Source organism: Penicillium riverlandense, assembly GCF_028828495.1.
Source record: "Penicillium riverlandense strain IBT 135883 chromosome Unknown utg000001l_segment0_segment0, whole genome shotgun sequence".
Classification (NCBI taxonomy): Eukaryota; Fungi; Ascomycota; class Eurotiomycetes; order Eurotiales; family Aspergillaceae; genus Penicillium; species Penicillium riverlandense.
In genome coordinates, this window is record NW_026643194.1 from 2,286,843 (window position 1) to 2,302,028 (window position 15,186).

The 15,186-nt window shown below is 53.5% G+C and overlaps 5 protein-coding genes across 5 annotated transcripts; 2 read left to right on the forward strand and 3 right to left on the reverse strand.

Moving 5' to 3' along the window:
- Positions 1-323: 323 nt before the first annotated feature.
- N7474_000937 (protein disulfide isomerase family protein) lies at positions 324-1,570 on the reverse strand (the record flags this gene model as incomplete). The annotated part of the gene is made up of 2 exons (XM_057192352.1): positions 324-913; positions 1,048-1,570. 2 exons carry the CDS (start codon positions 1,568-1,570, stop codon positions 324-326), a joined length of 1,113 nt encoding a protein of 370 aa, XP_057057305.1.
- A 339-nt stretch (positions 1,571-1,909) lies between these two features.
- On the reverse strand, positions 1,910-4,505 carry N7474_000938 (MKT1 family protein; the record flags this gene model as incomplete). Its single annotated transcript, XM_057192353.1, has 6 exons — positions 1,910-1,999; positions 2,053-2,245; positions 2,299-2,530; positions 2,580-3,756; positions 3,812-3,909; positions 4,064-4,505. 6 exons carry the CDS (start codon positions 4,503-4,505, stop codon positions 1,910-1,912), a joined length of 2,232 nt encoding a protein of 743 aa, XP_057057306.1.
- Positions 4,506-5,115: 610 nt separating this feature from the next.
- Positions 5,116-6,487, forward strand: N7474_000939 (uncharacterized protein; the record flags this gene model as incomplete). Its single annotated transcript, XM_057192354.1, has 6 exons — positions 5,116-5,286; positions 5,349-5,408; positions 5,461-5,514; positions 5,576-5,592; positions 5,647-5,797; positions 5,861-6,487. 6 exons carry the CDS (start codon positions 5,116-5,118, stop codon positions 6,485-6,487), a joined length of 1,080 nt encoding a protein of 359 aa, XP_057057307.1.
- A 711-nt stretch (positions 6,488-7,198) lies between these two features.
- Positions 7,199-9,049, reverse strand: samB (MYND-type zinc finger protein MUB1; the record flags this gene model as incomplete). The annotated part of the gene is made up of 1 exon (XM_057192355.1): positions 7,199-9,049. The coding sequence occupies one exon, from the start codon at positions 9,047-9,049 to the stop codon at positions 7,199-7,201; it is 1,851 nt and encodes a 616-aa protein (XP_057057308.1).
- A 3,914-nt stretch (positions 9,050-12,963) lies between these two features.
- Positions 12,964-14,283, forward strand: N7474_000941 (WD40 repeat domain-containing protein; the record flags this gene model as incomplete). Its single annotated transcript, XM_057192356.1, has 5 exons — positions 12,964-13,081; positions 13,157-13,869; positions 13,928-14,017; positions 14,075-14,194; positions 14,263-14,283. 5 exons carry the CDS (start codon positions 12,964-12,966, stop codon positions 14,281-14,283), a joined length of 1,062 nt encoding a protein of 353 aa, XP_057057309.1.
- Between the last annotated feature and the right edge of the window lie 903 nt (positions 14,284-15,186).

Consider the following 15,186-nt stretch of genomic DNA (forward strand, 5'->3'; position numbering starts at 1 on the left):
TACTTTCGTCCGGTGTGAGTGTGTGTCGGGCTCGGCACTTGTTTATCGAATACTGCTATAATAAAGATACCCCAACAATCCAAACAGTTCATACAGTGAGATCTTTACCCAAAAGTAATGGTTCCAGTTATTGGTTTACACTCTTCATACGGATGAGCATTGTACAGAATACCCAGCGATTTTTCATTGGTTCATTTCGTACAGGTTCAAGATCGAGTTAGTATTTCCAAACCGCCCAACAAAAACCCAAGGAGAACTGCATCTCCTCATACATAAACAGGGCTGGAAGGGCGTAAGATAACCAGAGGAAAAGAGCAACCCGCTTACAGCTCATCACCATGGGGACTAGTCTCCTGGTCCTGCCCGGCAAAGCGGCGCAGGATATTGCTGCGGGAGACCAGGTCGTCGAGCTTCTCAGGCGCGGAACCACCCTTGGACAGGATCTTCTGCAGACGCTCCAGCTCCTTGGACGCATAGTCCTCGTTCTTGGCCAGCTTATCCGCAACCTTGACATAGTACGCCGCATACTGGTCCTTCAGGTCCTTGGCGGCGCTCTTCAGCTCGGACGCAAGCTTCTCGAACTTCTGCGTAGGCACGTACTCCTCAATCAGCTTGTCCAGGTTCACGACAGTGCCAGCCTTGTCATCCAGGCCGCCGCCTACGGCGCGGTGGGTGCCGGCCTTGCTGTTCAGGAACTCGACGAAGGCCTCCTCCTTGCGCGCACCCGAGTACGCCTCCGGCTCGGTCGAGCCCGCGGGGAAGAACTTGATGGTCGGGTAGCCCGTCACGCCCTGCTCCTTGGTCACGGCCTTGGAGTTCACGGCTTCGGCGTCGACCTTGGCAATCACGACGGAGGGTTCGAGGGCGAAGTCGGTGGCGAGGGTTTCCCAGATTGGGGCAAGGGTCTTGCAGTCTATTGATCGAGGCAATTCAGTCAGTAAAAAGCAACAACAACAACAACAACAACAACAACAACAACAACAACAACAACAACAACAACAACAACAACAACAACAGTACCAGTAGGGGGAAGGGAATGGTACTCACGTCCACACCACGGGGCAGTAAAGGCCACCAGGACATTCTTATCGGAGCCAACTGTCGCCTTGAAAGAAGCATCATCCAGCATCTCCACGCTGCTGGGCTCCTTCTTCGCGCCGCGCGGCTTAATGCCAGTCTTGTCCGTGATCCAAGCGGAAAGAGACTCCAGATCACGGGAACCAGTGTAGTCCACGGGGGTGTCACTCTTGCCATCGAACCACTTCAGGGTGGGGAATCCCTGGACGCCAAAACGCTTGCCCAGATCACGATGATCATCGGCGTCAACCTTGGCAATGGTGACCTTGTCCTCGGCGGAGGCGAAGGCGGCACCCAGCTCCTCGTACACGGGGGCCAGAGTCTTGCAGTGGCCGCACCATGGGGCAAAAAATTCGACCAGGGCGGGCTTGCCGGATTGCAGGACGATCTTGTCGAAGTTCTCGGGGAGCAGGTCTTTGACGGCGGAGCCAGCGCTGGCGAAGCCGCCCAGGAGGGTGAGAGTGCTCACGAGCAGGGTGCTCAAACGAGCCATTGTGGATGTATTAGGTGGGGGTGATTATTGAATTCCAATAATAATAATAATCGGTGAAGATTGGAATAATGTCAAGGTCAATCAGAAAGAAAGTCAGAGAGTTGGAGCTGATGATGACAAACTAAGGGAAGAGGCCACTTGGTGCCTCGGGTGGATCATACTAGGCTAAATCCTACTCCTACTACTAACTATTGCACCATTCGACAAGGGTCATCTTGGATTCTTACTAAATAGTAATACATCGTGTGGGAAAAAAAACTCCCCGCATCCAATTCCCTTGCAGTCCGGCACATTTGGTTATAAGCCCGAAATCCCCTCGATGATGTGTCGATATGTCTCTCACCGGCGCTCCGACAGCCACTTGTTCGCGTTACTCCAGAGCTTGGCATCCTTGAACTCGTCGCCTGCATTCTGGGTGCCATGGTAGACCTAGAGTGGATATTAGCCGGCCGGCGCTGGAGGTCCCTTCGGAGCAGACTTACCGCATCCCAAAGCTTAAACGCCCGGTCCAAGTTGCCGGTGAAGCTTTCGCTATGCTGGAACCATTCCTTGCCCTTTGCCTTGACCTCCGCCCGAGCATCGGGCGAGGTAGGGTCCGCTTGTAGAGGAAGGTCATCCAGATAGGTGCGAACAGCAATTCCAAGACCGCAGTCATTATCATCGATGAAAGGAAGTCTGGAAGATGAGGGTCAGAGCAAGTCTTCAGGACAGTGTAGAGGTGCACATACTTCAAGCTCATCTCGGTCCAGTCATTCCGATCCCGGTCGGCCTCTCCGCTCAAGAACAGGCCAGCCATCACCACCTCAATCAGGTTCCTCAACGTAGAGCGCACCTCGGCGATCAGCGAGCGGTAGCAGAGGAGCTGACGGCTCAGAGGGCCGGAGTATCCAATGCTCTTGTGTTGGAGCTTCGCGATACATGCTACTCGCGAAACAAGCATGTTGAACTTCTTATCCTCCTCTGTAGCAGCGTCAGTTGATGTTCACACACCATATCAGAAAGTACCTACCTGATCCTCGCATCGGGCCACCAGACACATGTGAGAACCAGTGCTCGGTGTTCAAGAGTTCCAGCCGAAGCATCTCAATGGCCAGGAACACCGCTTCCTCGAGATTGTCTGTAGAGTCCATCGCCGATAGCGCTTGCCCCAGGCACTTGCCCCACCCGGTAAGCTCGTGTTTCTCATTAACATAACCACGCAGTTGTAGGAATCGCCACATCACATTCGACAAGATATCCTGTTGTGACGATAGAATGGGGGTGTCCTTCGCAGCGAACGATTTGGACACAAAGTCCGACTCCTTCAAGCTCTGAATGGCAAACTTGAAGGACCCGCGAGCCGCTTGCAGTTTCTTAACACTCTCTGGGAACTGGTCTCCATGGACCTTCCAGGGCTGGATGGTCTCCTTGACCGACGGGATTCCCTTGAGGTTGATAGACCTCTCTGAGTTTTCGTCAAACCACGGGCGCACATGGATCACTTTAGTCTGGTAGAAGCGGTGAAGCGAGTTTGCCAACAAGCAAATAGACTGCGTGCGGACCGGAGTGAGTTTGTCTCCCACAAGTTGACGGTAAACCTCTGTATCTTCTGCACCAAGGGGTAGCTGGATGCGCACTTCGCCCGATGTCAAAAAGTTCGGGACGTCAGCCCCCATAACACCCTTGGAGAGGTAGAAATATAGCTCCTCGGGGAGACGCTGGCCGATGAGCTCATGCATGTCAGATGAGGTATTCTCCGCATTCATGGGGCCGACTCGGCCATCCACATCCATGTACACATGGTGCTTCACGACCATGTACGCCCGTTTGTAGCGGTCCGTGTACTGGAGTTCTTGCATGCGACGGTCGTCTTCGAACTGGGCGCAGAGCGTCAGGGCGCTTCGCCCAGCCGCGTTGAACATGGGTAGAGCATCCCGAACATTTGGTCCCTTTCCAGTGAAGGCGGGGTTCTCGAACACCGGGAAAGAGCGCAAGAAAGGGGAGCCTAGCAGCAGCAAGAAATCGAGGAATTGTTCATTCGACAGTCGCCCGAGTTCTTCCTGGCAAGTCTGCTTCGTAACCCAAAAGAACTGTGCGGGCTCGGTCTCAATTTTGGTGACCAGCTTGTCAAGGTCGAACAGAAGGATCTCTGACGGTCCGTAGACTGCATCCACCACAGGATTGGGGCCGCGAGTGAGGTAGGAGAGCTGTGAGGAAGGATTATGTTAGGTACTGCCGTTTCTTCTTCTGGGGCATACTCACCTGAGCCGCCGCACTGTAGGGGGCCACGAGGAAGGGAACGCCGTTCTGGTGAAGGATCCGTTGCAGGAATTTGTAAAGGGTTTCCGGGGGCGGGGTGCCTGCGGTTTCATTCCGGTCAGCCAGGATTGGGGAGCTTTGGGAGCTTTGGGAGTTTCGGGGGGGCCCAGGAGTACGGAACAAAAACCGGGGGGTCAATGGCCGTGAAGGGTGTGGATGGGCTGATGGTGGTAGACGGGCTATAGGTGATCATACCAGCGTTGCTGAAGGCGTCCACCACTTGGTCTGCCTGCTGTTGATCGTAGAGTTCCCATGCTTGTTCGAATGGGCGCGTCGAAGTGGGTTGGGCGGCAGGGCGCTGATCCTTTTTGCCAAATTCGAGGCCATTGAAGACGAAGACGCTGCCGATACCGAGGTTTTTGAAGGTCTGGAGCTCTTTCTCGATGTTGCTCCTCAGGGCGAAGGGGAATCCACCGAGCGCGCTCAGCAGCGCTTCCCGGGTAGACTGGTTGACGAGGTGCTGGGAGATGTAGTGCGACGCATCGATTCCGACAACGGCGCCTTTGAGGGCGGAAAGAGGGAGGGACTGGGTGCGACCCACGGCCCATTCATCGAAGGGACGGACTATGAAAGGAAGGACGCGGTCAGAGGGGTCAAGTGTCTGGGGTCTGAGGCCAGGGTCTCCCGTACTTGGCATGGTGAAGTGTCACGGGCTGGAAAGCACGGCCAGTGCCGGGCATGGAAGCCCAAAAAGGATGGAGCTGGTGGTAGGGAATTGATATTCAGGGAGCTGGGTGTTAATGGTGGTTGTGGTTGTGGTTGGGGGAAGGAACAGAGGAAGAAAGGGTGTGAAGGAGCTGGAGGTGGAGGATTGTCGCGGTTGAGGTGAGGAAGGAGGGCGGGAGCCAGGGTGCTTTTGCTTTTGGACACGACGTGCCCCGACAACATTACTTAGGTACGAACTAACTATCCCTGTTCTACACCAATAATTACAACTTCCGCGACTCGATTTGTTCTAGTGCGCTGAGAGCCCGGCGGAACCATGACATGATACGGACTGACTGACGAGGTGGGAAGCCAACCGTGCAGAAATATACTGCACCGTGATCTATACAGCTTAGTATCCTGCTACCATACTGAATATGACATATTCCTATCACAATATCCTAGGTTCACAGTATCAATGATCTATTATGTTGTGTGCTGGGGTATCGCCTACGGATGCTGCCGACGGAGAGTCGGACTATATATTGCAGTGTCCCCCGACACATCCCACTCTGCCTATCCACACCCTTCCACCCCCCAAAATGGCAGACACCGCGTCCCCAATCGAACTGCCCGTCATCGACATCTCCAACCCCCACGATCCGTCTGTGGGGAAACAGATGTTGGATGCCGCGGCCAAGTATGGCTTCCTGTATGTGAACAGCAAGGGCACCGATTTCACGACGGAGGATGTGGACCACGCATTTGGACTGGTAGGACATGTCCTAGATAAAGTTTCATAGTATTTTTCTCTCTGACAGGGTGGGGTGGATAGTCCCAGAAATTCTTTGCATCGCCAGCATTGGAGAAGGAGACCTGCCGGATTACGCCGAATGTTCGTGGTGGCTCGATTAACGGAAGATTCAGTTGACTAACTTGTCCGCCAGAACCGCGGTTGGTCCGGTATGCATACGGAGACGCTGGATCCGGAGCATCAGCGGGTATGTAGCCAGTTGATCATATCGATCTGGATGTATGGCTGACAAGCAATAATGCTACCAGACCGGCGACTTCAAAGAGTGAGTCGTGTGCCTACTGATAATCATCGAACCGCACTCACCACCGCTGGACAGAGCTATGAACTTCGGCGACTTCAAAGATGGCAAAGCCCAACAACCTCTGCCCCCGAGCCTGGTGCCGCACGAAGCAGAAATCAATGGCTTCGCCGCGCTCTGCAACAAGACTTGTAACCGGATCCTGAACCTGCTGGCTCTGGGCCTGGAGGTTCGTTGAAACCACCTCATATAGATCATACATTCATTCCACTAACATCCCTCGCCAATCCAGATGCAAGAAGACTTCTTCACATCGCGCCATGACCCCAGCGGTGGCCCAACAGGCAGCATCCTGCGCTATCTGTACTACCCATCAATCTTCTCCCCGACTACGGCAGCGTACAAGCACGACAAAGACGTGCGAGCCGGCGCACACTCCGACTACGGCAGCATTACGCTGCTCTTCCAGCGACCCGGCCAGCCGGGACTGGAGATCCTGACTCCCGAAAGAACCTGGGCGCCTGTCCCTATCGTACCGGGCGACCAGGCCGATGCGTACCCATTCCCCCCGATTCTGGTGAATATCGGAGACCTGCTCAGCTATTGGACGGACGGGTTGCTCAAGTCCACCGTTCACCGGGTGGTTTTCCCGCTGGCTGAGCAACGGAGTCCGAATCCGCAGGATCGATATACGCTTGTGTATTTCTGTCATCCGGTTGATACGACGGAGCTCGTTCCTGTTCCTAGTGAGGTGGTCAAGGCTCATCGAGAGCAGACCGGGGGGATTAATGCGCGGGATGATGGGAAGGTTGGGTTTGGTGGTGGTGCTGGTAACTTGGAGCCTGGGAAGAGGCCGTTGACGGCGCAGGAGCATCTCGAGTCGCGGTTGGCCGCTACATATGGCTTCAAGAAGGAATAGTACCTAGTATGTGTGGTAATGGGGACGATACGAAAGAGGAAATATGTACGGTTCTACACGTGCTATGGAGAGAAGCTGAAGGAAGGAGTTACTTCGATGAAAAGATAGATTCGTATGAACCCAATGAAATAGATATGAGGAGTGTGGAACGCCGGTGTCATTTGACCCAGTGCAGGTACGTAGGAGAGAGCCTCCAGAGATCAACCAGCAGGTGTAGATGGATGGCAAAACGAAAGTGCAAAGTGACTGCGACGCAGTCGATGTGGGCCATGCTCTCCATCTACTGACATAGGAAACTCGTGATAGCACAATTAAAGGAGGAGAATGGATGGGAAAGATGATTCAGAAGACAACAAAGGAATAACGAAATGAGACAAGATAACAAGATGTACAATCATGACGACTGGTAATTCAAAATATAAGCAGTGAAGAATGGGAGCGGTGCAAGAGAAGGGCCGGGCGTCGTAGTAGGAACCCTGTTCGAGGTATTTAAAAAAGGGATAAAAACCAGACGACATGTGGAGAGGTATCTTCGGGAGTCGAATTGAAACGCCGCCAGATTTTCAAAATGCCATGCGTGAGTAGAAGTGAGTCCTTGCAATAGAAGATGGATGGGTAAGACGCGTGACGGGATATGACGCTATGCGAGCCGGTATGCATGATGGAAATCAGAAATGAAACTCCTGTCGAGGGGGTAGTCGTCGGGTCGTATCAAGGGGTCGTGTGACACCAGTGGCGGTGGTAAACCCACGCAGCCTTCTGGCATTCTTTGCTGCAGTATTTGGTGCGCCGGCAGCGGCGACACTTGGCGAACTGGCGCTGAAACTCCTCCCACTTGCCGCACTTCCAGAAAGCGCACTGGCGGATCCCGCCGCGCGACTCATCCTTGCGGCAGAGGTTTCGCATGACTACACACGCCCAGTATTGCATGTCCTTCGAGTGGTGCCGGACAGTAAACTTCTCAACCAGTGGAAAGATGTTGACGTCGTCCGGCAGCAGATACTCATTCTCCTCTTCCTCAGGCAGTTCGATAGGTGTAGAAGGATCCGCATTTTCATCCAAAAGGTGAAGTTCACGATCAATCTTGAGCCTGGGGACGAGATGAGAGTACTGGAAGTATGACCGAAGGTTGCAGTACTTGGAGACGTAAGCCAAGAGTTGCAGAGACATCAAGACATCCTCATCACGAGGCATGGTAGTCAAGACATTCTGAGCCGCCGGGGCGTTGCGATCACGGAGGTACAAAGCGTAGGGACTGGGAGCGAGGGTGGGAGAGTTAGGGTTGTTGGGGGCTTGCGTGGGGGAGAGACCCAATCCACCATTGGGTTGGGTGGTGCCGTTGTTATTAATGATGCTGCCATCGACGGTAGAGCGATGAGTGATGTTGAAGGTTTCCGCCTCCTGACCCTCTTCGGACGGGTCGGTCACCGTGAGGTCGTGATTAGTGGACACCCCATCCAGCATTGTTGTCTGGTGTTCATGAACCTCCTCGATGTCCATACGATCCGGCAGGTTGACAAGGGGTTCGGTCGTCTGCCCCAGCACACTGTCCTCTCCCATTGCCGAATCCTCGCCATTGGCATCGTCCGACTCGCCCGACGCCGACTGCTGCTGCTGTAGTGCAGGGCGTTGCCTGGCAGCGGTAGTTTGTGGGACGCCCCTTGTTTGTGGCTGAAGAGGGCCACTTGGGGTAGTTGGAGAGTCGGGCTGAGAGATGATCCCGGTCTGCAAGCCAGGAAGCATGCTAGGAAGTCGTTCGGTGTCACGCACAGGCCGCAGCCCAAAACCATCGGCAGTATCCATAGAAGGCACCGCAGTTGCCAGAGGCTGCATCGCCCGAAGGCGATGGCTGGGACGCGGATAGCGTCCTTCGTGAGATCGATGGTTGGTGGCTTCGTCACCAAAGGTACTTCGTTCGGGCGGAGATGTCATCGGCATCCGGGGGGGAGAGGTGACGTCCATCGCATCGGAATCGGTGGGTTGAGTATCCTGATAGAGAGGCTGCGGGATTTCGATACTCGGAGGGGCCTGTCGACGAGAGTGGCGGGATTCGTGGGAACTCGACTCCGAGTTTGCGGGTGGACCCGAAGCATCTCGGGTGGCCGTACTGTGCTTGGCATGTCGGGAGGACGAAGATGACGGATGTTTCGAGGACTCGGCATCGGATTGTGACCTGACCTTCTCCACCACTTTCAGGTAATTGCGGAGGATGGTGGCGATGACGGGGACCATGTCGGCTTCCACGACTCTAGTCCTTACGCCTTCGGAGCCACGCACGCCGATATTGACCACACATTGGAATGCAAGACTCCATTTCCACATTTCCATCAAGTCCTTACTCCGGCCCTCCTTGAGGATGCACACCAGTCTTTCAATGCCGCCATCGACAGTGAGGATTTCCCGAATCCGGGCCGACGAGGTGGTGAGGTATGCAAGGTGGTTCAGGGAGTTGATGAGCGGTAGAGTCGATGTACAATCCAGGGCACGACGGTCGTATAGCGTGGTGGTGATATGGACCGAGGCCTTGTTCACATTAGGGATACTGAAGTTGACCTCCCTCATGATGAACAACAAAAGTGGAGGGAAATTGGTGAGAAGAGGAAAACGAATAAAGTGATAAGATGAAACAGCACATCCAGAAGCGAAATGTTCAAGGAAGCAAGGTCGGGGAACCTTGGATGGCACCCAAGACGGGGGGAGAGATGGACTTCTTCAGTCGCCCCTAACCAGACGGGATGACTCCGACGGGAATGTGATCAGAGAGAAAAACCCTCGCGACCGCAGGAAATTATTCCCAAGACATGAGGACACCCAGACGCGATTGTAGAGAGGACCCTCGGATTTCCTGACGATGGTCTCCGATGGGGGAGGGGGATTCCGAATGGAAGGGCTTGGTTTCGTCAGAGCCTGGGTGGCGGACGGGGATCACGAAAGAAGGACCGCTCGAGGGGGTGGGAATGAGAGGAGTGGGAAAAGAAAAGATTGACGATGAAAGCAAATGTTTTCGAGGGGAAGTATTCAAGACCAAGATGGGTGATCTGGGGAGTGAAGTTGGTGGAAGACAGGGAGGGAGAAAAGGGAAGAAGGAAGAGGTTTCATGGCGAAAGCGGAGAGGAGAGCGGCAGAGTCAGGTGCCTCCTTAATATTACTGTAACCCCCGAGTGAAGTGACCGCTTTGTCACTCTTGGCCTCAGCATAGGATAATCAACACATGGTCTTTGCTAACACATGCACTGCTGAATCGTATTCTACATTATTGACATCAATCCAAGGACGACCGTCGGTCCGCTGGTCTTGCTTGTCGATGCCGACCTATGATTACGCGCGGATACGGTCTTGCCACCCTCGAGTCACAGGCAAAAACACATCCCTCCAACATGCCAGATGGCGTCGGATGTCATGTCGCCCCCGAACCCGACCCTTCTTTCATCAAACGGGGTGATGTGATGGATTATTGCTATCCTGGCAAGCACCCATGAGTATGACTTCGGCACGAGGAGAGGAGCGGAGATGTAGATCCAAAGCTGCGACCATAACACTCGAGCCCACCAATGACTCAAAAGCTAGGAACGATTATTGAAAAGCTTCGGTTTTTGATTTGAGCGCCTGTGAATGAGGCAGGCTGGGCGCCCAGGGATCGACGGCCTCAAACCTGGCCTAGACAACTCCCGCGGTGGGACAATAATAATAAGCACAATACATACCCAAAAAGGCCCCTACCGAATTGAATAACTCTCCGAGTGGATCCCGATGGACCAGGTTATTCCTTCGTGAGAACTCGGCTCTAGCAGTGCTGATTGCAGTTTATTTTCATCCTACACATTCATTGGCGGAGGGTGCAAGAATAGAAAAGCCCCGATCCATCACATACAGGGTTCATACAGATCACAGGCGCTTGACGCACAGACGCATGGCTATGATTAGAACAGAACGCCGTGCGAACTGCTGAGAGGTTCTCATCCCTGGCATTTCATCGCTATTAATATTTCAGACAAAAGGCAGGGAAAGATTCTTTCTCTGTGTCGATTACTACTACCTCCTACTATACTGCGCTGTAAGAAAGCCTTCATCTTTGCTGGTGGATCCCGGACTTATTTGTACCCTGAAGCATAACGGTCAACAAAGGCCCACTCCGGGTCCTGCTAGACCGTTGTTTTCTGCTATGTACTGTACGTACGGACTGTTCACTGCTATGTCCATACTACCTTCAAGATCCACACAAGCCGTATGCGTATCATCAAGCCGCAACTTTGTCTTCCTTAACAGTAGTTCTGACTGCTTGATCTACAACCTTAACCATGATGTTTGTTTATGGAACTGGTCTGGGCCCTCGAATGCTACGCTTTCAAGATCCCCGACTCGATCTCATACTTAACTATCGAAGGTAGTAGCTGAGGCGAGGCCCGACGCAGGTGAGATCTACATCCAGGATAGCCAAGCCGTAGATGAAATTAACATGACCACGAGGCCTCATGTTGCGCAGATACAAGAAATCACTAATGATGATCCAGCTGAACGTGGGTTAGGCGGCCATCTGTATACTTTTTGTAGGGATCTTGAGACAAGCTATAGGCTACTTTCTGATGTGATCTTTTTGAAGATAGCTGGGCGTAAGGCGTTGAGATGAAGACCGTAACACCCATGCCAGGCTGACTTCTCGTGTTTTGACATGGTCATCCAAGTCAGCTAGCAATAGTAGATTGAGTTCTCCATCTGACATGTAGATCAGCAAGGCCTTCAGCTCTGGAGGGCGGCAATCTTGCCGTGCAGAGACGATGGCGTAAAAAACCGTTGAAAAACAAACAATAATGATCGGCCGGCGTACTGTAATTAAGACCAGCAAATCCGTGGGAGTGGAAAAGGGGCGGGACGGCTTAGCAATAATCTGTCGTAGTGGTGGAGCCTGAGTGTTATTAGTTACCGACTGTACTATCGTCAGTTAATAATTCCGGCCAATTTATTCCACGCAGCGCCGAGTCGCAGTTCGGACTGCGGCCGTCGTCATTCAGGCAAGACAAGCGCAGGTAGTGAGGTGACCGGACCGGCTTTGCTCAGCCAATCTCGCCCTAGAGTGAATGCAACGGTTGGGCCAATAATTACTCCGTCAGTCGGATAGACTGCGCCGCCGACGCTCCTTCTTCAAAAGAGCAAATGGTCAACAGTGCAGCCGAGGCGGGCTTGGACCTACGAGTCGGGTCGTACAGCAGGTCTGTACTGTCGTCCAGGCTGAGATACAAAGGGTGATGATGAATGTAATAATAAAGGGAAGCTCTCTTGAAAAATCCACAATTGAATTGGCAGGATCGCGGCCGAGCTCTGGACTGGCACGGACTCTAGGAAATGGGGACACTAACGAACGAAGAACTGGGACGTGCGACGCGCCCCAGTCCAATCCAATCTCCCGGAGTTTGCGGGAAAAATACAGATGATGATGATGATGATGATGTAAAAGAGCAGGCTGTCATCGGGGCCAACTGCGACGCTTGACGTAGCAGGGATTATTTTTCCGTCAACTACGCAGCCACCTGCGGAGTGCTTGACCTGTCGAGGTGGGCTTAAATCCTCCGTCTTGATCGGGGCGTCCGAGTCGTCGGTGGCGGATGTGTGAGTGGAGAGAAGTAGTATAGGGTGCATCAATCATAAAATCGAAGCCCGGTGCCCTGGGCGAGAAGTACACACGCCAAAAAACAATGTATCGGCGATTAATGGCCCAGGTATGGCCTGTCAATCTTGCTCAGGTACCCGGGGATGAAAATCCATGAAAAGCCCCTGTCCCGGTGCGTGTCATGGTATTTCTGCCCCCTCCTCACGACGCCCCGGTGGCCGGGCTCCACTGACGAGTGAATCGGCCCTTTGATTCCGGCGGAATTGACGACAAGGCCCTTTTTTCAGACTGGGCTTTTCCTTCTCTGAAGAGTGCGAGTCGTAGTCGCGACGAGAATTGTGAATTAATAGCCGCTGGAGTCCCAGATGGGTGGGTGTCCATTATGCCAGTTAGGGTCTGGCTGCTCCCCGTGATTACCACTAAGCTGTAATACGCTGACCAACTGGCCCATCCACCCCCTGTTCTCTCTTCCCCCCTTCCCTTTCTCTCGCGCTGCTCTCTTCACTTTCCTTTTTGCCCCCCCTTGCTAGCCCCCAATTCCCCCGTATCGTACTGCTATGACCGCAGCGGCTTGATACACTTAACTTACCTTCCTGCACTGCGACTCGGTCGCTTCCGTTCTCCCTGGCTCTTCGCTCCACATCCCATATTCAGCCCCCCTCTCACTCTTCATCCTCTCTCGACCTTTCCATCCTCCTCTCCTTACCTGTCAACACCGCAACCCACTCACCCACCTCCCCTCCCCCTCCAATTCCTCCCTCTCTCCCTCCACATCAACGTCCCCCTCCCTCCCGGAGTTCGTTGATTTCGTGCTTCCGCCTCCACTACCCCCTTCTCGACAGTTGACAACTTCCCCTGGGGCTTTGGCACGATGGCAGCCGATATGAGCGGAGAGCAGATGCAGGCGAAAATCACCGCCGCCAGGCGCGAAGCGGAAGGCCTGAAGGACAAGATCAAGCGTCGGAAGGATGAGCTGGCCGACACCTCGCGTACGACTTCTCCTTTCTCTCTCCGCCCTCGATCTACGTCAGGAGCTGTCTGCTAACAATGAGATCCCAATGCAGTCCGTCAGGTCGCTCAAAACCAAACCGATAATCTACCACGCATTGGCATGAAGCCCCGACGAACACTCAAAGGTCATCTGGCGAAGATCTATGCCATGCACTGGTCCACCGACCGGCGCCATCTTGTGTCGGCCTCGCAGGATGGGAAGCTCATCATTTGGGATGCTTACACCACCAACAAAGTTCACGCGATTCCCCTGCGCTCCTCCTGGGTGATGACCTGCGCCTACGCCCCGAGCGGGAATTACGTTGCGTGCGGTGGTCTGGACAACATTTGCTCGATTTACAACCTCTCGTCACGTGAAGGGCCGACCCGGGTCGCGCGCGAGCTTTCCGGACACTCGGGCTACCTGTCATGCTGCCGCTTCATCAACGACCGTCGGATCATCACCTCGTCAGGTGACATGACCTGTATGCTGTGGGATATCGAGTCTGGATCGAAGGTGACCGAGTTCGCCGACCACTTGGGTGATGTCATGTCCATTAGCATCAACCCGACCAACCAAAACATCTTTGTTTCGGGTGCCTGTGACGCTTTTGCCAAACTTTGGGATATCCGTACCGGCAAGGCCGTGCAGACATTTGCCGGCCACGAATCCGACATCAACGCCATCCAGTTCTTCCCCGATGGCAATGCTTTCGGTACTGGATCTGATGACACCTCGTGCCGTCTGTTCGATATCCGTGCCGACCGCGAGCTCAACATCTACCAGGTAATTTCGATTATGATCGCAATGGGAGCGAACCAAGAGCTAATTGTGTGTCCTGCAGAGCGACCAAGTGCTGTGCGGTATTACTTCGGTTGCGTTCTCCGTGTCGGGCCGGCTGCTCTTCGCGGGCTACGACGATTTCGAGTGCAAGGTTCGTCAGGTTTGGGCTCTTACCGTGTGGATTTGCGCTAATGCAGATAATCAATAGGTGTGGGATGTTCTGCGCGGCGACAAGGTGGGCTCACTGAGCGGCCACGAGAACCGTGTCAGCTGTCTGGGTGTCAGCAACGATGGCATCAGCTTGTGCACTGGGTCTTGGGATTCCCTTGTAAGTGACCTGAACCTCTCACCCTGGCCTCTGTCATCCGCTGACTCTTTCTCTTTTCTGTCATCTAGCTCAAGGTCTGGGCCTGGTAAAAACCAAAAAACCAAAAAACGCGAGATACCCCCGTGTCGATCATTTGCAATACTCACTCTTCTTCGACCTTTTTTTTTTTTCTTTTCTTTTCCGATGGTTCGAATCCCCGCCATTGTACGATATTAATCAGTTACCGGGGGGACCCGTTGTTCCCGCGATAATTAGCTACTCTCGGCGCAGACCTCGATCCATGCGATACGGCAGGTGTTGGTAGCGGTTGACGGAGCGAGTCGTCCCGGAGGGAGGGCGAACGAACGCGACGATACATCATATTTGAATTAGGCATGACGAAGCACGCTGCCGGTTCTTGGGGTGATGGTTGTACAGTGGACGTGAACTGGCAGCAGTCGATCTAATGCTTCCGCGGCGATGGCTCTTGAGTGCCTGAGCTCATTTTCTTTGTCCTGGATGATTTCTTCTTTGGTTGTCCCTCCCCTTCCTTTTCTTCCTTTCTTCCTATCCCCCTTCAGTTTCCTCCCCCCTGTTTATTGGTCTTGGCATGTATTTCTCTGGTGGGATGGGAGGACGGATTCCCGTTGTGCCTTGGCCCGCTGCTTCATTTCTCTTTGCCTCGAAAGAGAGAGTGTATCTATGTGCGAGTGTCTTGCGTTTTGAAATTTCTTTCCTTTTCTTTACTCTCCCCGGTGTCGGACTTGGATTTACTATTCCACAATTTTCCATTTGTGCTTGATCTAGCAACCTGAACGCATTCAGATCCATAATGTTGGGCAGTTCCCCGCGAGTGGTGGAGTAGATATACTTGGGCTAGTATTTGTGTAGCCTGTTCCCTAAATAGTAACGGGGCTGTTGGACAGACCCGCCAAGGCAACCAACCACTTGTCCTGGAAGAACATACTGTTTCCTACCTAACGACCGTGGACTCGAGACCTAATGATCTGCGT